This window comes from Physeter macrocephalus, chromosome 8 (assembly GCF_002837175.3).
Source record: "Physeter macrocephalus isolate SW-GA chromosome 8, ASM283717v5, whole genome shotgun sequence".
Lineage (NCBI taxonomy): Eukaryota > Metazoa > Chordata > Mammalia > Artiodactyla > Physeteridae > Physeter > Physeter macrocephalus.
The window spans coordinates 101,548,253-101,574,608 of NC_041221.1; the positions used below are offsets into that span (position 1 = coordinate 101,548,253).

Here is a 26,356-nt window from a genome sequence, read left to right on the forward strand (position 1 = left end):
GTCCCTGGACCCTCTTGCATAAGAATCACCTAGGGTGATTATGAAAAATCTAGACTCCTGAATCCACTGAAGAGCAACTGAATTGACATCTCTGAGTATGGTGTCTAGAGAAATATGCAGTTTATCATGCCCCTATCCATTTCATAGAAAGACTGGAATGTCTGTCTGAACATCTATATTAAGGACAGTAAATTGTAACCCGAACAACACATAAATATAAAAGGGAAAAGGCCCTCTTTGGTGAGAATACAATTCTATTCAAGCATGAAGTGTTAGAGTTGCATCATGCTTTATTTCATGACTTGTCTTTTTTTTTATTGAAGTATTTATTTTTTATTGAAGTAACATTGGTTTATAACATTGTATATGTTTCATGTGTACAACATTATATTTTTATTTCTGTATACCCTACAGTGTGCTTACCACCAAAAATTTAGTTTCTAGTTATCTATGACTTGCCTTTATTACTCTTTGATTTGAAATAATATCATGGTCATTTATAGGCATCATAAATGTCAATGGAAAAATCACAGTTTGACTTAAGGAATTGTATTCCTAAAACCGACTTAGTTTTTCTAAGAAAGAAATGCTTAAAATACTCAAAATACACTTACTGGCCAAATCTCCTTATACCTTCCAAGGTAGTCAGAATGGCAGTGCCCAGGAAAAAAATGTTTCTCCAGGATCCGGTTCAGGAAGTTTCCTTTCATTTTAAGTATGTGGGTGAATGTCACTGAAATAAATAAAGCAATGAGTTACAGAAACATACAGCACAAATTCTAGTTACAGGAAGAAAATGTGCATGTATTTCCTTTCTGAAATGACTTATTTTAGTGTTACTTCACTACTCTGATTCAAAATTTTTTTTTAATTAAATGCAAAATAACAAAACTCATATTTAGGTAAGCTATTTCTAAAAGTCTTTTCAATTTTCTTTCACTGTTTACCATAACACTATCTAATATCTAACTTTAATTAAAAAAGAAAAGCACTTAATAAATGCTATAATATGTTAACAATAATTATGATTATAATTGCTACCATTAATGTCAAATTGGACTAAGATTTCAAAAATTTAAACACCAAAGTAGTAGAACTAAATATTAATTATTTTAGCTTAAGTAGCATCCATGAGAGAATTTTCTTGCAATGTGTAGGAAAGCTGCAAAAATTGGCACTCTGAGTTGATAAATTGAGAAAATGACTTGGCAGAGTTCTATCATAATGGGAGTTTGTGGCTCTTCAAATCGCTGATCACTTACATTGATCTGCCTTGATGTTTTCCTGTAATATATGATGTACAGTGTGAAAATATGCAACCTGGTAAATTGAGAGGCAAATGCACTCCTTTTTACACTTAACATAGTTTGGTTTCTACCATTAGTTTGACATCTATATTGAGACAGCATTAATAGAGTAGAAAGAAAATCATAGTCTTTATTCTAGTTGCCTTCTGGAAACTAGATTCATTGAAAAATAAATTTAAAACTGCAGACAGCTATTCTCTTGCTGTCAGATCTGATTGGACTACTATTTGCTAGCATATGGAAGCCTGATTCAACATTTGTTACACACCCTTGGACATCAGAAAATACATCTGCATTTGTGTAATGCTTCCCATCAGATAAGAGAATGCACAGTCTTTAAATGTTGTTATGATACATTTACATTTTACTTAATTTCTATGGACAACTTTTTCTTGACTCAGAGTCCATTACTTTTAACATATTTCAGTCATATGCTGACCCCTAGGTTCAGGTCTTATAGAATTCCCAGGGTAAAATAAAGCATTCAGTAGGCTGAATTTTCATCTCTGGAGGAGAGGAGAATAATGAAAACAAACCCATACATAGCCCTTACTATGAGCCAGGCTAAGTGTTTTAGATGCATTAACTCATTTAATTCTCATAACAACCCTATTTATAAACCCATTTATAGAGGAAGAAACTGAGGCATAGAAAGGTCATGCCATGGATCCAAAGTGCCACAGCTCAATAAACCAACATTCAAAGCCAGGCAGGTTTGCTCCAAGTCTTTGTTTTTAATCACTTTATTACTCTGCCTCTCACAATAAAATAAAATAATAGATAGATAGATAAGATAGATATGCTGGTTTTTTCCAATCATCCTATCATCTTATCTACAACTACAACTGTGATAACTTATCTACAACTGTAATAACTCTAGGTGTAGATTGCCTTTGGTCATACTTTCTCAATCAATGTCCAAACAATTTGACTAAGATGAGGATTCATTTGCAGTTAAATTTTTAAAAGAAAAGGAACTCTGCTAATACTTCTGAGCCCCTAGTTATGTCTTAATTCTCTTCCTCACTTCACTCCCACCTAAAAAGACCTTATAATTATTCCTGTTTTCTTTCTCACTTGAGTATAAATATTTCTCCTATAGTTTCAGTTAATTATAGTTATTGTTGGCACTTCTGATGAATAACAATCCCTGACCAAAATAAGGCATCTTTTCCTCACTAAATGAGAATTTGCAAGTATAGAAAGAGCAACCACTTTATTTTGTTCTTGTTGTTGAAATCGTCTACTGATTTCACTAGGGTCTTTTCCTTAAGATTAAATATGAAGAGCCTTGTTATGGTGAAGTTAAGTCATAGTCCTAGGTTTGAAATTATGTTTTTTCTCAACTTTGTCTGTTAGTCCTTATGTACACAGATAAATGAAAATGCCCTTTTAAATGTTTATTTATAATTTCATATGAAAGCATTGATTACTAACATTAATCTTTCCTGGAAAGGTGTAATTCATTAATTAATCCTCTCAGTGATTTATTGATACAATTTTAATAGTAATGTTTAATTTTTTTTTTGAAAGTAGTAACTTTTTTTCTAAATATATGGTGGAATATGAGGCTGCACAATTACCTTTATTTATAATGAATACAAAGATTCTTCTGAAATAATCCTATTGTTTGACATCTGAATTTAGAGCAGCTGACACTTGGAGTTAGCTTGCCCAAGGTCACATGTAATAAATTTGTATTTAATTTTCGAATTAAAACTGTAAGTCTACAACATTAGTCATATACTGAATTACTTCTTAGATAAAAACTAAGAGGAATCTGAACTCAAATTTTTAACTTTTCCATGATTGAAAATGTTAAGTTTAAGTTAGAACCCAAATATATTTTGTCATACAATTTTTAATAAGGATTTGAAATATTTGTAATTGAGGATTAGGAAATAATCACCCTTGCTATTGATGACTGAAGTCTTGCCCAAGCCTGTATTTCCTGTTTTATGAATAGAGAAAATGACCTGGGATGAGCCAGTCCTGTTCTAGAATTCTGTGATTCTCTTATAAAGATGGGCAGGGATTGGGAAAACATCAGTATTTATTCCATATTCATACATCACTAGTCTTCAATGACTGCTTTGTTCTTGATCATTTAATCTTAAAGAGAACAGCCTTTAACTGCCTAATAATGAAAAAGATGACACTGGAAGCAAAAACATCAATTAACTGAGGTAGTGTTCACAGAAGAGGACGTGAACTCAGTTTTCCTTTAACTATTTTAGAATTTGTAATTAACACAGAGACCTAGGTTTTGAGGTCCTGAAAGTTTTGAGGTCTTGGCTGGGTAATCTTAATAAATGTACAATGATATTTTTAAATGAAATTAAAAATAATTTAGTATAATTTCTCTGAATGTTCTTGCCATGCACAAAATAGTTCTTCTTTGCATTGACAAAAAGAGCAAGGTTTCTTACAGTGTTAACCCTCTTATATATTTCCTCACATATCACCTTTGCTGTTTTGAAAATTTACCAAAAGTATATAAATATGTTCTAGATATTTACCCTGCTTTTTCTTCTTGAAAATTCCCAACCAAAAGGGATTCTTATAAGTGACAAAATAGGTTAACAGCCCATTAGGCAGTGCTTTTTGAGTGCTTACCAATCTAAGATCAATGATAATTAGGGTTATTCACAGCCAGATTAAGGTTCTTTCTACAGTATTTCCAATATTTTATGAAATCCACATTTGAAGCCAGAATAGTGTATTTATTGATATTTGGGACATTGCATATTTCTATCAGAATTAATATCTCTGAATCTTCATGAGCACCTCGCTTCCAGTACCTGTTGGTGGACCGCTGAATAGAAAAGTTCCAGGAAACCTGACATTTGTTTATTGTCTTTAATGAAAATAATTAGCCAATTAGCATTTTTTTTTTAGTCTCTTCACGGTAGCTTCAGCACAATACTAGGGGTAAAAAGAGGTAGTACAAGTGAACTTAAAGATTATAAGGGTGTTTAAATGCTAGTTGACAACATAAACAAATAGAGACTGGAGCATAGAGTTCAATTTAGTGCATTTTTTTGGCCATTACAGTGGGCCAGGCCCTGTGCAAGACTTAGTGACAAAACAGTGAATAAGACATGATCCTTGCCCTCACAAAATTCCATCTAGTTGTAGTGGTGCTGGGCTCTGACAAGCTGATGAAAGCGACTAAATATCTGTATTGTTATGAGGTTCAAGTCTCCCTTGGAGCCCATCCAGAATCTTCAGGAGCTGCTGAATGAGTACAGAATGACCACTGAAAAGACAAGCTGTAACTGAGATGAGAATGAATGAAGTACAACCTGAGATTCAAGCAACTTAAAAATAATTTGAAACATTTTCTTTGGGGAATCCATCCATACATCTCTAATTATAATACTTATACCCTGCTTCCTGAGTTCACTTTCAGAAACACAGTTTTTTTCATGTTACCCCATGCTTGAAAACCTTCAGTGGTTCCCAGTCGCCTATAGTCACAATTTGCATCCTTTTCTCCTATTATGATAGATAATAAGCATAATAGATGATGAATGCTGTTCATCCTAGCAGCCCCATTTACATCTACTGCTGTGCAAATTTAGGCACGCCAGTTATTACTCTGACCCCCTTCTCCCCAACTCAGGAAGACATGGCAAAACACACGAGTGAGAATGACATTCTCACGTGCTCTAATATATTTCAGAAGTAAATTATTCCCAAGCTTTGTGCTTTACTGCTATTAATAAAGTACTTGCAGCATACCTCAAAATTAATCACAGTATAGATCGACACCACAGCTCAGAACTACATTCATTAATTCATTGTTAAATCCATACCTTCACGTGCTCTACAGATGTATATTTTCCAGTCTAAACTAGATTTTGGGGTCTGTTAATCCTGCCTGTCACTCTCATACCCCCTCCTGACATACACAGATATCCTTAAAGACATACAAGATCTTTAAGATCTTGAAACACATTCTGCAATTATAGTCATCCTCACTTTCCATCTTTCTGACTGAAATATTCTCTGCCTACTTCTATATTCAATAAACTTTAAGTGAGAACACCTACCCTCTCCCAGCCAAGCCTCAGGAAGGATTATGGGCCCTTTCCTGTGTTCCTGCACTGCACTGTGTCATAAATATTTGCTTTCTGTTTTTTGTTTGTTTGTTTTTTGGGTTTTTTTGGTTTGTTTGTTTGGTTTTTGGTTTTTTTATTTCATTTTGTCCTATGAGTCCCTCTAGGACCAAAACCATGCTTTATTTCTTTGTGTCCCCAGAATCTAACATAACACCTTACATAGACAATACACTTAGGGAATATTTGTTGAATATGCTTCAGCAAAGGTTGTAGACAAAACTGTTCCAGGCATCCTATTGATTGTGCTGTGTTATTAATTTTTGTTTTAAAAAATTAAATGAGCAAAGGTAAGAATATTTTGAGTGAAAAGTTACTGTTTCCTGTTGTATAGTTGAGAGAATTATTTTAAAGTGTTTACTGTCACACCAGCATCCTCTCAGGCTTTCAGAAGCTCACTTACAAGCCCTGTGTTTCCCTTCTTCCTCCAGTCTTTAATGTTTATCCTTGAGGATTTCACTGCATGTTGCCACATCCTCCAGAGTATGGGAAGGAGAAAGGAGACTCAAATTGCTGCTTTTTTACTTCTCAGTGTCTCTGTTGAAGCGTTTCAGAGGGAAAGAAATATTGACACTGATACAAAGGATTTCACAACATCTTCATAACTTTATATCCTCAGTTAGTATAGCTACTCTGTACATGGTACCTCTTTATTCATGAGCATTTTTGTAAAAGGGGTTAACAATTGAACCTAGGTATTCTCTAAGTATAAATGTATGCTGATCAGAAGTAAGAGTGATTGTAAATCACTCAGTCATAGAGTTTCTGTTATTTTTTCCTTTCTCATGTTAGGAAACAGTGAAATATAAGCAGTGAAAGAATATCTCTCCATTCCCATTGTTATAGGAACACTAAAGTTAGGTGAAATGAGATTGGTATCTTACATAGTTCCTTGTACAAGGTATTATCAATGATGGTTTATTATAGGGTCTAATGTATTCTGAACATCCACAATTTACACAGAAGTTAGATGAGAAAGACAGACAGACACCCCCCCACACACACAGAAATGGGCTTATTGCCCAAGAATACTATTTATTTACAACATTTAAAAGCTTTGTATTAAAATGATGCCATCCGTGTTGCCATATTTTCCAAAGATACTAATTTAAAGTAAGAATCTTGTTAAGAAGACAGTCTCAAATTTGCCCCTTAATGACTTAAGGATAAACTGGTTTTACAAGGCATCTTATCAACAGGAAAAGAGCACATCCCCAAACAAGTTCACAGTCACTTACTTTATTCATAGCTCAAGAGGCTCCTTGGCATGTGCATGTGGTATATTTTATGTAGAGCATGGCTTGATTTTTTTTCTTTGCATCTAGTGACATTACTGCATGAACTTCTTATAATCATTGTGAATCTTCATGAGGTTATACTAGCTTTCTTTTTTACACTAAATGTATGGGTTTATCTTTTAGATTTCCATGTAGAAGAGGCACTGGATTGGCCTGGAGTATACTTGTTACCAGGCCAGGTTTCTGGGATGGCTCTGGACCCTACGAATAATCTGGTGATTTTCCACAGAGGTGACCATGTCTGGGATGGAAAGTAAGTAATAATTTTTCCTTGAAGGAGTAAATGAAGATAAAAATAGCATGCATTGCTTTTCATTAAACTAAGAATAATGGTGAGAGAACTATCAAAGTTTTCTTTGAACTTGATTTTTGTGAGCAAAACATATTTGTTCTTTTAGTATATGACTGTGACACATAGAAAAGAGAAAGTCTTGTGCATTTGAAAACAATTAAGGTAGTTTCACAAACTAGTTTATGGAAAGAAGGCAATAACAGTCTGTGATTCTGCCTACTTAGCATTTTGCTCTCTCCCCCTTGAAGCTACCCTTCACATTCCTAAGGAAAGTAACATTAAAGGCAGTTAAGACAGTACTTGGCTGAGGCATTTCAAGACTTCAGAAAAAGTGCATCATGATCAATGATCAACGAAGAAAATTGTTAGTTGACTACAATAAAGCACTTCATTATTTTCATGTACTGGGTACAGAACCATATTAAGGCCATTGGACTCTCCCTTTCCATCAGACTGCTCCCTGGCATGATAACAGTGCCTTCTGGAGATTGTAGTTAGAGCAGCTTGGCCACCATATTATAGAAATAGTCAGTACCTTGGCCTTCACATTTCCATACAGATTAATTTTATTACTCAAATTTGCATTTTTCATGAGCACCGAAGACTTAAGAATAACAAGACTTAAGAATAACACTAGACTAATATCTAGTGACTAATATCCCGCTTTTCCCTCTGGGTTTCTCTTTCCAACCTTTTATTCTATTTTCCACTATCATCTTATAGGGAGTTTTGGTAAAAAAAGTCTAACATTCATTGAGTGTTTACTGTGCTCCTGTGACTGTTCTGTTTACATAAATTACCTCACAACATTTAGGCACTGTTATTATCATCATCATTCACGTTTTACAGGTGAAGAAACCAAGAGAAAGTAAGTGTTCTGCCCCAGACCTCACAGTTAGCCTGGCAAAGTCAGGCTTCATTTCCTTTCCATCTGACTCCAGAGCTGGCCCACTTACCCAGTTTGTTATACTTACTACCTTTTAGAGGATTACGAGCACATTTACATGATTGTATGTTTAAAAGCTTATTCCAAAATTTAGCAGGTTATCGTAATTCTCCTGAGTAATGAATATCCATTTATTCATGTTTTTTATCACAAATTTACATATGAAGGTAAATTTTTTTAATATCTTATGAATTAAGTGTAATGAATCTCTCCTTTCAAGTGTACAACTGTAGGGTTTCATTTGGAAAATTGAGGATCCACATATACAGTTCAATTGTTTTCCTCCTCCATTTTCAGAGATGCTGATTAAACTTAGGCTAAACCTGCTCTGTCACATACTCATGTATGTAGTTTTCTTTGTGCAGTTGAAGATGGAATTCAATTAGCATTTCAAAATAGATAGCTTTGTTACTGTTTAATTGTCCTTTCCAATTGTCACACTCAAAAATGGAATCTGAGAAAGAGATCAGTTCAGAGTTCAAAGCCATTGAACTCAGCATCCCTATTCATACATCTCTGTTACATCGTCTTAGTCATTATTGAACATCTAATGATATTTTCACAAGTGCTTTCAAAAGCAAACTATTACTATTCATTGTAGCATATTCTTCATTTTAATTAATATTGCTACATTTTCCGCATGGATTTCTAGCCACATTTTACCAGACGAGAAAATTACAGCATCATTTTCTCCCATTGATACTGTTTCAGCTGGCTAAAGCTAAATCGTACAAAGTCCAATTTTCCATTTTAATGTGATATTCATTCCAAGTAAACAGCAGAGGCTGGAATAGTTTATAGAAAAAAAATAAAAGGGATCAGTAAAGGCCACCTTGGGGTAGATGACACAAGACTGTGAAACAAGAGCCACATAAGAACATTTTCTGGGACATATATGGCCATCCTAGCTGAAGACCTGCTTTTTCCTGGCATCTTGCTTTCATCTAGATAACCAGTATCATGTGTAAATAGATTCCAGTTCCATTGCCAAAGCCCTAGTGTGTTTACCCTGATAAATGGCACAGACAAAGGGCCAAAAATGCAAGACTTCTTCAGGGCAGGCGTGCTGATTTAACTCATTAAATCTGTTTCTTCTTTCTTCTTCTCCTTTATCTTTCAGGTGTAAGAATATTTGTTATCTCTCTTTCCTTCTGCCTCTCTTGTATTTCCTGTTGGCCTCTAGAAGCCTTTGCAATCCATGGTTGTGAGGAAGTTCTCTTCTGGCACTCGGATCTCTGCTTTTAACACTGCCTGCTTTGTTATTCACAAAGGGAATAAGAAGTGGATTACTCTGTTAGTTATTTTGTAGGAAAATAGATTCGGATGTGTGGGCCCTGCTCGTTGAACGGTCATACATGACCATCCTTCCTACATGTATAAGTTGCATTATATAGAATAGACAATGTACATAATTTTTCTTTTTCCTCATTGACTATCCAAGGATTATACAAAGAAAAAGACAGCACTTTCCAGAGGAATTTATTATGTGCTAGTGAGAGACAATGGAAATTAAAAATGGGGTGGAGGGGCTTCCCTGGTGGCGCAGTGGTTGCGCGTCCGCCTGCCGATGCAGGGGAACCGGGTTCGTGCCCCGGTATGGGAGGATCCCACGTGCCGCGGAGCGGCTGGGCCCGTGAGCCATGGCCGCTGGGCCTGCGCGTCCGGAGCCTGTGCTCCCCAACGGGAGAGGCCACAACAGGGAAAGGCCCGCATACCACAAAAAAAAAAAAAAAAAAAATGGGGTGGAAATTGCATTCTTGTTGCTACCACACTGTTTGGACAGAAAGATGAGAAATCCTGTATTAATTTTCCTCAGAATCTTTCCCATCCTGATACTTCTCATGTTCACAAAATTATAAGTTCCATAAGGCTAGAGCTTGTTCTAAATCAAATCTTAGTAGTCTATATCCCCTAATTTTTTGTAGTTGATCATTCTTTAAGTATTCTTTAAGACAGTGCTTGGAGTTAATAATAATCCCTAATTAATACTCAGTACTCAAAGCCCTTTTGATATCATCACAAAAACTGTCTTTATAAGTAGTATTACTCTTCATTTCTACCTGATAGCCTTGATCAGCTCTTACTTTTCTACTTAATCATGCTAAATAAGCATAGCAACAAAATAATAATAGTAGTAGTAAGAATAATAATGATGATGATGATGATGATGATAAAACACTTACCCTCCTGAAAGATGACTGTGAACTCCCTTTCTCAATTTGATTTACATTTTCTTCCCTGTCTGTCAATATGGCTACTTTAAGATGCTTCTTCTAGCTAAAATGGGAAATGCCTATTACCAGCAGGGTGTAATGAAACTTTAAAGAGCCTCTTGTCTGCCCTGGTGCTCGGGCAGCATGACAGCTAGAGCTCTTTAAATGCCTCCCAGCAGGAGCTGGGTAGCTCCTGCCTCAGTAACAGCTGTTCCTCCGTCTCTGTCAAAATCACCACCATTGTCAGAGGCTTGCTTCTTGGCCTTTCTTTTATTTATCTCAGCTATGGCTGAGGTTCTACTCTGCAGGCCTCACATCACATACCCTCTTAAGTAAACCATGGGTTTTATTCCTAATTTTTAGGTGCTAAAAGGTGTTTCCATTATACCACTTGTCACTTCTTCACATGGAGTTGGAAGGGATTTTGGAAGTTGTATCACTTGGAATTCTTTCTGTAACCAATAAGGGAGAAAACCCAACACAAACTAGCTTAGGAAAAGAAATTTATTAGTTTGTATAAATAAAAACTTTAAGGGTATGGTAGCTCAAACGATACCACCAGCACCTATTTAACACATTTTCTCCTGGTTGGCTCCATTCTTAGACCCTGATTGATCTTCCTCCCCACTTGCAGCTTCAGAATTACAGAAGAGGTAGTCTATGTCCCTGATGTAGGTCAACAGGAGATCCGTAAATGGAGACTTTCAGTGTTCTAAAACACTTTCAGTATTCTACCTGACTTTAGGTCATATTTCTTGCATCCTAAACCAGTCACTGTGGGCAGAGGAATGAAATCCACTCTTTGGCTTAGCCTAACTTTTTGTTCTATCCTTGGAATGTGAGAGTAGAGTTGACATTATCAAAAGCAAGTGGACTGAAAGTGAGGCTCAGAATGTTGGGTCAACTAAAGAAAAACTGAGGTTTCATTAGCACAAAATGGGGCAGTAGACACTGGGCACCCAGAATAGCAAATGTCCACCAGAGACCTCCCCTCCAGCTTCCTGCTGGGACATCTCTAAACAAAATCTTCCATAGTCATCTGGAGCTTGAACTCTCAGTGCCAACAAATTCCCTAGATATGAGACATACTTTCCAGTTATGGGACTCATCTAGATGTCATAAAGTTCTTCATTATGTTAAACTCACATCTGTGTCCTGTAACTTCACCTTCATGACAGCCAAATGCAAAGTGAATTTACTCCCATTTATTCATGTCAATTATTTGCATATTTAAAGAAAGTCTTATCTTCTCCAGACTAAATATCCCCCAGGCCCTCAGCCAGTCTTCATACTGACATGATACTTTCATCTGAAGGTGCTCTGGTTTCTCAGTCCTTTAAAGTGTTTGGTTGAGAAGTGGCCACAATACCTCATGTGTTAGCTGATCAGCAATGCAGTTACTTTCCTTGATGTGTATTCTAGATATCTATTAGTGTAAAAGGGTTCTATTCACTTTTCTTCAGCAGTCATATCTTGTGTTACCTTGTTACTCTGTGTTGAATTTGTAATCTACTAGAATCTCCAAATGTATTTCATGAAATTGTGTTGAAGTTTTTACTGGAAATTTATACTTATGCAGTGCTTTGAAAACACTGAATTCAAGATTTTATTCCAATTACATTTCACTTCATTAGGTTTAGCATTGCTTCAATTTACAGATATTATTTTATTCTTAATTAACCAGAGAATGAGCTGTCCCTTCCAGCCTGGTGTTAGGTCTGTTTGATGAGCTTGCCTTTCACATCTTTATACATGTTGTTTATAAAATTTGAATAGTTGAATGATTGGTTTAGCAAGTTTTGTCCTTAGAGATGTGGTCTTCTGGGAATCTTCTCCCATTTGCCCTCCAAATAATTTGTTCACAAACCACCTCTTCATCAATGTTTTATGGAACCTTGTGAGGTTCTATTGTTTCAGAAATCTATCTGCTTTCTAACTTTCATAAAAATCAGTTCAAGATTTGCCTCCCTAGTTTTCTGGAGTCTCAGTTAAGATATATCTGCTTGAGGTCCTGCTTCTGTATCTGCAAATTCTTTCATACCTTAAGAATTAATTGGGCCTGGAAAATTGAACTCAAAATGACTGAGTGGTACCTTAGTATCTTCACATGTGAGAGAAAATTGTAAGGAGTTCTACAAAAAGAATGTTTCCATAGTCTACCCTTTTCTCTCATATTGCCATTTCCGGTTTTACTCAAGCCATTTTCTTCCAGTTTTATGCCACTTTCTCTGATTCTTCTTGGCTATGTGACTATTCTTCCTATCTCTTCTACATCTACAAATTAAATTTGATAACTGGAGGGGAGATTCTCCAGTCCAGTGAGGTCAATCCTAGTAAGAGAAAACCACATGTTTTTGAAGACAGGAGACCTGGGTTTGAATCTTGGTTACCATCTACTACCTTTGATACCTGTATCAAGACATTTGAACGCCCTGACTCTGTTCCCTAGTCCAAAAAAATGAAGACTTTAAAAAGTGCCTCACTCTGTTGAGTAACAAAAAGCACGTTGTTAAGTGACTCATTCCCAGTGGCCTTATTGACTGAACAGAGCCCAGTGCTGTGATACCTAGTTCTTTGTTCTTTTCATCCCTATTTGGGATGTCTCTAGTGCTAGGTCCATCAGGACACTAAATAGTCATATTGGTTTCTTTTCCCACCTTTTTTCTTCCTCATAGGAATTTTTCAATGTGTGTATATTCAGAAGTAAGTGTTTTTAACATAGTATTAAACTATATTCCATTTAAAGTCCTTGGTCTTATTATGGTATGTCTTTGCTTTCCTAATGTTGAGGGTACATTTCCACTTATTTTCTCACTTGAAAACCTATGGTCCTTTCTCCAGCCTCTTAATTTATATAATTATAACATTATATTTTACTTCTCTCTTCAGTTGCTATTATTTATTTTGCATTTCCTTAATTTTGACTGATGGCACAGAAGTTTATTTTCTCCCTATTCTAGTTCTTTTGTGTGAGAATATTGCAAAGCATTTCTTTTCAGCCTTATCTAAACTGTTTGATTAGCTGCTAATGTGCAAAATCATTAATGGGGGGTTCAAACTGCTAAAATAAAGAACTGATGAATTCCAGCCCACAGGCCGCAGTTCAGTCTTTTCCTCTGAGTGCTTTTTCAGAGAAGCAAACAGAAATCAGCAGTGCTCCAGGCACTATGTGAAATGTGCAGGGTATTATTATATCCTGTAAAAAGTTAAATGTGGTTGAAATAAAGACCTCTCTGCAGCATATAATGCAGGGTAGCTGCTTTAGAACACTAAATAAGCAGTTTGCTATAGCAACAGTGTATCCAGCTCTATAATCTGACATCTGTTTGTGAACTGTTAGAGCGTTACTTTTCTTTGAATTAGAAGAGAGTTTATAAATTACTTTATTTGGCAGATTTAATGTGAGTGTGTGTGTGTGTGTGTGTGTGTGTGATTTTCCCATTTCAGAAAAACATTAATTCCTTTTATTACTTGCCCTGTGTAACTGCGAGGGGCCAGCTGTTAGTTGCATGAGGCTCCAGTGATCCCAAGTGAAAGGGTTAGGACTCATCAACCAATCCACTGAGGGACTGAATGTCCCTTGATGCTGCCAGTTTAAACATATAGACATCTGGTAAATGGTATCACAAAAGATTTTCAGTGAAACGGTTGGGCCTGTTGTGTTGTGGTTAATTCCTTAAAGCTATGATCTTTCTAAGAATTCTAGAATGTTATTATTTGTTATTTATGTTACTGAAGTAAATATATTCAAATGATGCTAATATCAGTAAATTCAAGAACTTGCCTAATCACTGAGATCCTTAATGGTTAGAGGGGAAGTGTAGTAATACTATGACTAATAATCATAGAGCCAAATACCATAGGAAAAGTGGTTAGTCTAAAGCATCACATACAATGCCCTCTGTACATGCTAATGACATGGGAGTAATTTGTGATAATAATAAAAAAAAAACACTAAAAAACAAACCATATTATTAGTTGTTACAGTGTAATGAGATACTAAGAAAAAAATCTTGATAAGTTGAGAGATCTGATATTTTCTGTGTATCCAAATTTTTATTATAAAAATCTGATTTATTTACTCTGTAGCTTATTTACTTTGTTACTTATTTTTCTTTTGGCTCTTTCATTTGCTATTTCACAACTTATTATGACATCACCAAAAAATGGTTAATAAAATAAAAGAGTATGATCCTCAAATTAGTTAATTTTGCTATTTTTCTCACCATTAGAAATCTGACATTTCTAGATTGTGAGTGTAGATGCCCACACGCAATTTAGGTTGGGTTGGTGACAGCAAAATATCAACTACTTGATACATTTTTTTCTGTATTCATGAGCAGCGCAGAACAGTACCATTGATAAAGGATGTTTTCACTTACCTACGCATCAGCTACAACATTTCATTCTATCTGACTAGCATAAGGACTGTGAGTCGGGGGTTATTTATATTTCTTCCTTGACATAGCTTGTTTTCTTGGAAGCCAAGCTCAATATCGCAGGTTCTTGACTTTGAGCTTACTTGGCTGCCAGAGAGTAATTTAAACTAGAGTTTGCATTTTTAAATATTTAAGTGTCTGGAGAAATAAGCTGAAGCTATAAAAAACATGATTTAAATTAGAGGAGGTGGGACTTCCCTGGTGGCGCAGTGGTTGAGAGTCCGCCTGCCGATGCAGGGGACACGGGTTCGTGCCCTGGTCCGGGAGGATCCCACATGCCACGGAGCTGCTGGGCCCGTGAGCCATGACCGCTGAGCCTGCACGTCCGGAACCTGTGCTCCGCAGCGGGAGAGGCCACAACAGTGAGAGGCCCGCGTACTGCAAAAAATAAAAAATAAAATAAAATAAATTAGAGGAGGTCAACATATGCTCCTGAATGTGGGGGTGGGGAGATCTACTTTCTCTCCATCATAAGTTGTAGGAATGTCATCCTAAAATAGTAGGACCAGAGATTTAAGACTGATGGTGAATATTTAAGTGAATGACAAGACAGGCCAAAGAATTGCTGTTGCTGCAACCTATTGCTTGGGGAAATCATGAACAAGTAAATATGTCAGGCTTCCTGTATGGTTTGTCATTTTGCAAATAAGAGATATGGAATGAGGTATGCTGAGGTCTGATAGGCTCCAGTTTTATCAAGATATGCAATAGGCAATTGGACTGCCACTGTTATTAGCTGTCAGTAGTGGGTCAGAACACTGTCTGCATGTCAAGTGGATAGCACTTGTTAAGAATTATGAGGACTCGATAACTTTCCATATTACTAACTCCTAGGTGGGGGTGGGGTGGAGAAGTAATGTACTAGTGTATTCCATGCCCAAGTAAATAAACTGCAAGAATAAATGAAAATTTTAGGAAATACAAAATGGAAAGGGAAATCTAAGTATAATCTTTGGATTTTATCAATATCAATATCCTGGTTATGATATTGTACTATAGTTGTGCAAAATGCTACCTTGGAGGAAACTAGGTAAAGTGTACACAGATTTTCTCTGTATTATCTTTTCTTGCAACTGCATGTAAATCTACAGTTATCTCAAATTTTCTTTAAAAACAAAAAGGGAAAACAAATTTTAACTCCTTAAAGTCAGAGAAAACATAATTTTCACATTATTTAAATTACCATTTTGCCACTACAAATCATGAAATGTTTCTGAATAATGAGAAATATGACTTAGGCCTTAAAAGAAATGATAAATGAAGAGACTTTATCCTATTACATATGAATATAAAACTGTAGCATACTATGAGTCTTAGACATACTGAACTTAAGTTATCCAGTATCATAGACAAGTTGTTAAAAATATAGATCAATGATGGTTGAATCCAATACCTTTGTTTTCTAGGGGAATTGGTATGATGTTTTTTGTACAGAAAGTCACATTGAAAATACAGTTTCAGATATAGGATAAACTCTGGTGTTTCATAGTACTGAGAAAGAGTTACTTCACGTTTGCCCTTTACCAGTGTCTCCTGATTTAGTAATACCTTGTATATTCTTACATTGGTTCGAACTAATAAAATTTTATATTTCAATTTAATAATGATCTCATGACTATCTTATAAAATCTGGTCTGTTAGTGATGTTACTTCCATTCTGTTAACTTATGTATTTTTTTTCTAGGTACTGGTGTGTGGTTTTAACTACACGTAATAGCGTATGTAAGCAATATTACTTAAGTTGTAGGTTGAGAAAGCTGAATCAATATTTTTTATTCAATTGAATGCATCATTAATAAGAACTGCTTCAGGGACTTATTAGTATCTTTCAGGAAAAATATACCCAAAAGACTATGACAGTCAAGAAGCTCAAATAATTGTGATGTATATTTTTAATGGGAAGAGAATGTAATTTTGAAATTTTTGTTCTCCTACTGGGACTCTGCATAAGTAATACTAACCAACTAATCAATAGAGGTATGACAGATTTGAGCAGTCTGTCGCCTTCCAAATTTGCAAATGTTTCTCCATAAATATTTAATATTATTCAGATTCTTTTGCTTATACAGTTGAACTACAAAATATTAAGTTTTTTTCACAGACTTGTGTGATTCTATAAGGGAAATTCTATTTTACAGAAATATTCATCTGGCGAAATATATATATTATATATTTTTATGCCCCCCCAACACCCACACACATATGGCTTAACTATGTGCTGATCTATTCTTTGCTTTTGAAAATGTAAGTTGGTCTCTTGGCGCTTTGTATATTTTCCTCTTTCACATAAGCTTACATTAGAAGAGCTTATCTTTGTTATTTATCCCAAATAATTTCCAAAACAGGTATTTAAATAAGTACAATGTCTGTGATAACTGTCAACTTAAAGAAAGATATTACTAACAATTCAGATAGAAATAGAAATGAAAAATATATATAAACATACATGTTCATATTTTATAATAACCTGGAAGGTACAGAGTTAAAAAAGCAGAAATTGTCATATTCATTTTAGTGTTTACATTAATTATTATATAGATGTCCATTTTGTACTTACAGAAAAATTGTTATATGGAAAAAGTTTTATGTCTCTAAACACATTTTTGTTTCAAGAATCAATCATGTTTTATATTTTCGAAATATTTTGAACATTCCGTTCTACATCCTAATAATATGTATTTGCCTGTTGCACCTACAGCAAGTAAAATAGCAAACGTAGTTTTGATCACTATCCTTCCTGCTATCATTTACACTTATCATTGCACAAAAAGTTGTTATGCCTTCTTTTGTAGTTTGAAAGAAAATAACTATTGAATTAAAACATTTTGAGGAGCCTTTGAAAAAAATTAGTTTCTTTAAGAGTTCTGGGTAGTGTTTCTCAAACTCTCATGTGAATAGGACTCACCTGGGGATCTTGTGAAAGTGCCGATTCGTATTTGGTATATCTGAAACCTTGCATCTCCAGGCACTGCCCATGCTGCTGCCCCACTGACCATTCACTAGTTCTGATTCAGGCTAATGGTATGTCTGAAGTGTGAAGGGCAAAGAGTGAAGTCAGGCACATCTCAGCCCTTCTGTTGATTCTGTATTTAAAATCTCAAGTGAATGGTCTGCATTTCTCAAGTTCGCTGATGTTTCTGATTGGTTTACTTTCCATTCTAATGCTTTTTTTTTTTTTTTTTTTTTTTTAGCTCTTTTGACAGTAAGTTTATTTACCAGCAAAGAGGTCTCGGGCCAATTGAACAAGACACTATTCTTGTCATAGATCCAAATAATGCCGCAGTACTCCAGTCCAGTGGAAAAAATCTGTGAGTTAAATTACTTGACTGTCTTTCATTTTCTAAAGAGGTGGTTCTAAACCCTGATTGAATATTAGAATCACCTGGGAAGCTTCCAAAAATTAGATTCAGATTTAGCCTAGGAGGGGGCCCAGGTATCAAAATAGTAGTTTGAAAGCTCCCCAGGTGATTCTAGTAGGTAGTCAAGCTTCAGAGAGAATAGATACACATGCTAATGAAGTGACTTGCTACTCAGCTAGATCTGAAGGATAAAAAAAAAAAAAATTCTTGAGCAGAAAAGTTACATAACCAAATTCACCAACCAATCACCATTAAGAAAAAAGGCTTCTCTCTTCCCATCTCAAAGTGAAGACTAAACAAATGTCACTTTCAGCTTTCCATAGCATGCATAGGTAATTTGGCTTTGAAAGCTGCTCACTATTTGGTCTTATTCCTAGATGGCATTTGGCAGCCAAAAAAAAGTTGGCTGATATTCATGGTCATTGAAAGAAAGGGGCACCTGCTTACAGAGTGTCCACAACAGCTATAACCTGGCAGCTTTAGGAGCTATACCCTACTCCATCTGCTTAGGCACAGGGAAAGCTAGCTTCTTTGAAAGGCGGGGAGCCATCCACTTTGAATGCAGCTGCTTATGGAGATGGTAATAATTAGCTTTTTATAGGATTCTAAGATGCTGAGTCAGGGGCCAAATTCTAATATACCAGCCCCACCACTCATTGTGTCTGAACCTGTCTCTTCAGTGCTCTACCCATTAATCAGAAGCATCTCATTCCAGAAAGGAATTAAAGAGGAAGGCAGAGCAACTGCTGCTAAATCAGCTTGGCCAACAGCCAGGTTTCCATGTTGAAAGTAAATCATAACCCTCACATTCAGTCACCAAAAGAGAGATCTAGTTCAGTTTATTAGTCAAGATCATGGTGTTACATTCTTGGCTCATGAAAAAAAAAAATCTGTGATGCCAACACCTTGCAAAGGCTAGAAGCTGACAAACGTAGCTTGTGGATTGTCAGGTTTGACCACATCACATTAAGACATTGTCCATGTGTTTTTAACTCTGTCCAAGTTCCTTAAGCCTGTGAGTCTCTGTCCACGTTACAGTTCTCTTAACCCAGGTCGTTCCAATTGATTTGTTAAACAGATTAACCTTCTCTAATGATTATCCAGCACACCACTTCTCTTTGATTAGATGATCACAGCCCATGTCTGCTGGAAGTTGTTTTCTTTGGGTTTTACTGTCTTTAATAGGTACTCTTAAAGCTTTTCAGTCATATATTTAATATTTTATATTAGTACAGCATTATATTACCTTGCAGCATATTTAAGCTATTCAAACCATATAAATCCATTTATAATTCTCTAGACAATTTGTTTTATACACATTTCTTTATGATCTTAGAACTTGTTTTCAAATTGATGTTATTTGTGTTATTTAATATACCATACTTTATAATATTTGTAATTGATACGTAGGCTTCATTTATAGATTTTTAGATGAGTAAATACCACTTAAGATTTTTCACAAGGAGGTCTCTATTAAAATGGGTATTTTCATTTAACAATTCATTTTGGTCTTTTCTTTAGTAATACAGGTATACATTTATCAGTTTTTAAATTTATATTGCCTTTACAAATTAATTAGCAAAAAAATTTCCTCTCATGTATGCTTTGTGAGTAATTATATAATTAAGACAATTATCTTTATTTTGCAGGTTTTACTTGCCACATGGCTTAAGTATAGATAAAGCTGGAAATTATTGGGTCACAGATGTGGCTCTTCATCAGGTAATCTTCCATTTGGCAGTTATTCAAATAGAAGTTAATGAAGTTATGCTTTCAGAATGCTCTGGAGTTGTCTGGGTCTTTTTTTTTTTTTAATTTTATTTATTTTTTTACACAGCAGGTTCTTATTAGTTTTCTGTTTTATATATATTAGTGTATATATGTCAATCCCGATCTCCCAGTTCATTCCACCACCACCACCCCCTGGGTCTTTCTTTGTGACCCAGAACGTTTATAACAAAAGAATAGAACAACCATATCTGAAATGGTGCTCTTAGAACTCAGTGCTAGGAAAAACTTACATGTAAATGATCAAGTCACCCTTCTCTGTGTGGCTGGCAGGAATCTTAGGGCCAGATGTGAAGCTTCACTCTACCAACTGTTTGGGCTCTCCCAACCTCCTTAGCTTTCCATATCTGCTTTTCTTTCCTCTGTCCCCAGGTCTTAGTTCTTTTTTTAAATCACTTTATGTGTTTTATGTATTTTTCTTAAGCTACCTTAATCTTCTATAAATTGAGCCAAGGTCTCTAGTATATACGTTTATATATAAAACAGCAAATCTTTGTTCTTTTTAAAGGAAGTTATATTTCCATTAGGGTATATATCATAATGTCTTTCCCTTAAAAGATAAGCTCATGTTTAATACCTGTTTAATGAGTAGGTGGGAAAGAAGTAGGAAAAGAAACTAGAGCTCAGAAGGCATAGCTAGTCTTCAAACATCATCTTAGTAAACATTTATTGCTCTTGTATTGTCTGAAGAGCGTTCTACTATTAGCTAAGGAAAGACAAAAAGGAAGTGTGGGGATGGGTGGAACAGGACATCCATACTAGTCTCCATTCACCACTAATGACCTGGATGACCTTGGGCAGGTCACTTAATCTCTATAAGCCTCATTTTTCATATGAAGGAATCAGACCAGATGATTTCTAGAGTCCCATCCAGTTCTGAAAAGTACCTGCTTTTAAATAAGTCTCTGAAAGCTTACACTCTGATTGCCTTAGTCAGGTGGGTGTGTGTCAATTGTAACGATGCAAAGTGGGTAAGGCTTTTGTTCTTTTTTTAAAAGGTGTTCAAACTGAACGCAAACAATAAAGAAGCCCCTCTGTTAATCCTGGGAAAGAGCATGCAACCAGGCAGTGACCAGAATCACTTCTGTCAACCTACTGATGTGGCTGTGGATCCAGACACAGGAACCATCTATGTATCAGATGGTTACTGCAACAGTCGGATTGTGCAGTTTTCACCAAGTGGAAAGTTCATCACACAGTGGGGAGAAGGTACTCAGTAAGACTCTTGATCTCTATAATTATTGGCCAACATCATTAGGAACAAGAGATTGGCCACCCCTCACATTCTTTAGGATGTAATTGTCCCCTGGAGTGAGGAAAACAGGGCCTCCTTATGCATTCAGTTGGCTTTTCACACACACACACACACACACACGCACACGCACGCACACACACACACACACACACACAGAGTCTTATAAGAGGAAAAAGAATGCTTCTACCCAAAAACTTTAAAGTTTGTCCAAATAGGGAGAAAATCTGTAATGTGTTTATGGGTAAGAGATATTAACTGCTTTAACTTATTTTTCCCCTGGTTCCAGATACTTAGTGGTTTACTATCATGAATTTTGAAAATTATAAAACTTTAGAGTCAGACTTTGGGTGATTTTACAAATTGTAAATCTGAGGTTTTTCTTTGTTCTGTAGAGTCTACTGAGAGCAATCCTAAACCAGGCCAGTTCAGTGTTCCTCACAGCTTGGCCCTAGTGCCTCATTTGGGCCAATTATGTGTGGCAGACAGGGAAAACGGTCGGATCCAGTGTTTTAAAACTGACACCAAAGAATTTGTGCGAGAGATTAAGCATGCATCATTTGGAAGAAATGTATTTGCAATTTCATATATACCAGGTATTTCATCTTTATTTTTTGTGTTTTTTCATACTATATTCTTAAAAAGTGTTTGTCTTATCCTAATATGCTCTTATTGTAACGTTTTTATTAAGGGATTGAAGATCTTAAAATATTTAAAACTGTTAGTGCATTGTAAATCATTTTCAACTCAAGTGCCACTGTTCTTTATATGGAAATAATGAAGAACTCAAAAGATTTAGCAACTGTTTGTGATGGATTAAAAAATTGTTTCATACATTGATTTTTATTTTTCCTTAATTATGGTCATTTGCTTTAGTTATTAAATGATTAATATTATGTCTTCACACATCGTCAACAGATGGTATATGTTGATAAAACCAGTATTCAAAATACTTCTGCTTCACATTTTTTTTAAGAGTGTCAGCCAATTTTTTTAAGATAAATAGATGACGTAAGTGAGGCTTATGTGTAAATGTCAGAAGAAATGATCAGTGAAATCTGGAATTTTTTTTCTCATTTTCAAAATAGATTTCTTGACTTAAAGAAACTCAGAAAAATAATCCAAACTTACAAAATAAGGTTCATTTAATTCATATTTTAAAATAAGTTAGCATAAGATATCTTTATATCATGAATACTGAACAACTGAAAATATATTTCTAGAATTTATATACAATTTTTGCAATATATTTAGTAAGTATATCTATACCTATATTAAAGTTGCATTAACTACATGGTTATCACTATAATATTTATATTTCTTATGCTATTAAAGTTGTGTATGGCTACTATCTTCCCAGTCAGCCCCCAGTTTATTTAGGACATGGAATAAAGGGACTCAAGTGACTGAAATAGGAACAAGTTTGGCTTCACTAAGGAATAAGTAATAAAAGAAAGTAATAAAGGACTCATTAATGTCAATGAAAGATAAATTCTCATGTTGGTTTTTTTTGTTTTTTTTGTGGTATGCGGGCCTCCCTCTGCTGTGGCCTCTCCCGTTGCGGAGCACAGGCTCCGGACGCGCAGGCCCAGCGGCCATGGCTCACGGGCCCAGCCGCTCCGTGGCATGTGGGATCCTCCCAGACCGGGGCGCGAACCCGGTTCCCCTGCATCGGCAGGCGGACGCGCAACCACTGCGCCACCAGGGAAGCCCCCTCATGTTGGTTTTTACCTCATATTTAAAGAATAAATTTGGCAAGACCATTTACTTAACAAAGAGGGTGATCCAGTTCATAATGAAAAAAAAATAAATCAAATATGAGGAGAAAAACATCAGGAGAAAAGATGAGAGGAAATCTGGTTAAAAAGAGAATCTCAGCAAAAGACAAAGTGTATTATAATCGGAATTCTCTCTACAACGTTACAGAATAGTAATTGATGTTGATAGTGTTGATTTTTTCTTAATATGATGTGCTAAAGACCCCTATCCTGAAATCCTTAAAGAAAGATGAAAAACCCTTCAACACTGGTTTGGTATTGTGTATATTTTAGTGTTTTAATTCTTTAAAACATAATATTCGATCATCTGAAGTATTTATTTAACCAAAACATCACAGTTTCCATTATTTTGGATAAACACTACTATACTAAGAAATATAATTTTACTTCAAAGAGTATTCATGGAATTAATATAAAAAGATGGTCTAATTTTTTTAATTAGGAAAAACTGTCTTTGATAATCTGAAATATGCATCTCACATTTTCAAGTGTTAGTTGTTTAAAATCGGATCATTCTTCTATCTACAGTGTGACTTCACTTTCTTTGCTATGTTTCTCTGATTCTACTTGTAGCTATAGGAGACATTACATATTTTTTAAAGATCTGATACCCCAAAATGATTGCCTTAAATAACCTGACTCTTCCCATCCTTATTTAGAATACCTGTGATGTCTATATATCTATTCCTCTACCTATGTTATCTCCTCCATATCTATGTATTCCTGATTTCTACTGGCTTCCTAAGCGAAACAAGCTTTGCAGTTCCTGGTTTTTCTATTACAAGGAAGTTAGTCTCCTAACCTGTTTGCCCCTTATCTTATTACTCAGAAAGAGACATCTGCTAAGTATTTTGTTTTCTACTTTTGTTGCCAATTGGAGGAACCAGGTTGACCCTACATTTCTTGTTTGTGTGATGTACACACATGTATTGAAAAGCCAGTCTTATCCATATTTTTTGTTTTTGTGTTTTTGTTTTTTTGTTTTTTTTTTGTGGTACGCGGGCCTCTCACTGTTGTGGCCTCTCCCATTGCGGAGCACAGCCTCCGGACGCGCAGGCTCAGCGGCCATGGCTCACGGGCCCAGCCGCTCCGCGGCATGTGGGATCTTCCCGGACCGGGGCACAAACCCGTATCCCCCGCATCGGCAGGCGGATTCTCAACCACTGCGCCACCAGGGAAGCCCTATATTTTAAAGGAAGGTTGACTGGATATTCTGTCACAGGTTTGCTCTTTGCGGTGAATGGGAAGCCTTACTTTGAGGACCAAGAACCTGTACAAGGATTTGTGATGAACTTTTCCAGTGGGGAAATTATAGACGTCTTCAAGCCAGTGCGCAAGGTATTCACATACATTAACTATGTATCAGTTTTCATGAGAATAAAACTAAAATATGAATCTTGGAATTCGATTTATACTTGCATAATTTTTTAAAAACTTAAAGGACATGTGATTACTTTCTTAACAAGGTTGATGGGAGTGCTGTATACTATGTTTTATTTAGAATAAATGTCCTTATCTGTTTCTCAATGAATTTCTTCAGATGCAAATTAACACTGTATGCAATTCTAAGGTTCTTAGTTGATTTGCACACAAGAGCAGGTTTAAATATACTGTAGTTAGATTATCTAAAATGTAAGTCTTTTCCTGGTTTCATCCAAGTGAAGAAGATACCACAAAATGTTAAACTATAATTTTATAGTTCTCTTAGATTCAACAGAAATCTTGTTTGCTTTTTTTATGCTATGACTACACTGAGCAACAAGACTTGAAAATAGCACTTCTTAGAATGTATTCAAGTTCTAGAGATTTGGTTTAGGTAAAAGACTAAAGTCTAGTTTTGGCCTCACAATGGTATACCACTGTTTATTCTAACAGTGCTTTTTACAAACACAGTGACTGTGGTGCAGTGTGCCCATAGCCCTCTGTCTCCTCAGTTTGCTTTCTTTGCAAAATGATTGCCAGAATGATCAGAATGCTCACATACACTGCCTGAATGTGCTTGTGGTACATAAATTTTAGCTAAAATGCTGCAAATAAGAGTTATTTTTCAAAATTTGTAAAGATTTATCGGCTTTAATGGATCAAAATGCAACTATCGTAAGCCACCAGATAAACCATATTTCCATACTCAGATTCTTATAGTATTCTCTAAGTCACCAAATTTGCTAGCTTAAAAAAAAAAAACTTTACACCGCCAATGTTAGAACACGTGACAGCCAGTCTGGGATTTATTAAAATTCATTCTAGAGGTATTTATTAAGCACCTACTCTGTGTCAGGCATTATACTAGATACTAAGGATACGATGGTGAACAGAACAGGGCACAGCCTTTCCCTCAGTTGAAGTTTAACAAAACTTACAGGATCCAAGTTGAACCAAACTGAATCTGAAGTAAAGATTCCTGTACAAAATTTCTTCTTTTTTTTTTTTTGGAGTTTCTGTTGATACATAACAAACAGGACTTTCCGTAGAAGTATTTCACCTGAAAAGTAATAAGCAATCAAATAGCCAGTGATAATAGCCCTTCAGAAAGAAATTCATTACATTGATAATAGGTATTTTACCTCAGTAGTGTTTCAGATCCTGATTGATTATCTGATCTTCATTGTTTCACCACTCTTCATATCTATTGATAAAGTGAGATACTTCACTTCCTTTCAGGTCTTCACTTTGCATTAACACAGTGTTTGCTTGATTGTTCTTTTAATAATAATGAACTATGTCAATCAGGATATTAACTTTTAATTCAAATATGCATCTAGAAATCAACACTAAGCTAGAAACTAGATTCTAAATGAGCCGTACTCTCGTAAAATGTGAGCAGCCCTGAATGAAATTTCAGACAGCCTTGTGCCTAAACATCAGTATTCATCAGACATTCAGCGATGAATAAGTCACAATATATGGGTCAATACAGCAAACTTGAAAAGAGAGTCTAACTCCAAGATGAAATTTCCTTTTCCTTTCCATAAACAAGACTTGATATTACACCAAAACATAGAAATATGTTCTGTGTTGACTCAGTAAACTGAAACCAGTTTATGAATCTCTCAGAATTTTCACTTAATTAGATTATCATCACAAAGATTAAGTTTGGGTAAAGGGAATAATATGGTGTATTGACTCCTATGTAAGAAGTGATTTTTCCTGCAGGTCAAAAGTCAAGTCTTACATAATGTGTCTATGCCGCTGTTTGTGCCTGTCCACTACTTATCTCCTCATATACTTCAGTTCTCCCTCTTTTATTACATTCTTTAGGAATGTTTATGTCTGAATGTATGATCTCCATCTTTATCTCTATGCAGGGAAGCTGAGACAGTAGGAAAATAAAGAAGATGATTCTATCAAATGATGTCAAAAAGTTCTGAGAGCAAAAGATACATAGTTGCCCCCAACATTCTTGCTCCCATAATCATAGCAAAGACTATGGTCCCTGTCATCGGCTTTCATACACTCTTCAGGCAGGCGTCTTTTTGTCTTCTTTCTTCTGCATGGATGCTCATGTGGAAAAGGAAAGGAATAATCCCCACTGCTCCATACCAAAAAAAAAATAAAATAAATAA

The 26,356-nt window shown here is 35.5% G+C and overlaps 1 protein-coding gene across 13 annotated transcripts in view; it reads left to right on the plus strand.

The window, feature by feature from the left end:
• Window positions 1-26,356, plus strand: part of PAM (peptidylglycine alpha-amidating monooxygenase) — a 285,194-nt gene that overhangs the window by 243,569 nt on the left and 15,269 nt on the right. For all 13 annotated transcript variants that reach the window (XM_028493105.2, XM_024120931.3, XM_024120939.3 and 10 more), the window contains 6 exons: window positions 6,850-6,979; window positions 17,808-17,924; window positions 19,625-19,697; window positions 20,762-20,972; window positions 21,411-21,611; window positions 24,016-24,131. In XM_028493105.2, the coding sequence (XP_028348906.1) occupies window positions 6,850-6,979; window positions 17,808-17,924; window positions 19,625-19,697; window positions 20,762-20,972; window positions 21,411-21,611; window positions 24,016-24,131 (848 nt within the window). The remainder of the gene's footprint in view (window positions 1-6,849; window positions 6,980-17,807; window positions 17,925-19,624; window positions 19,698-20,761; window positions 20,973-21,410; window positions 21,612-24,015; window positions 24,132-26,356) is intronic.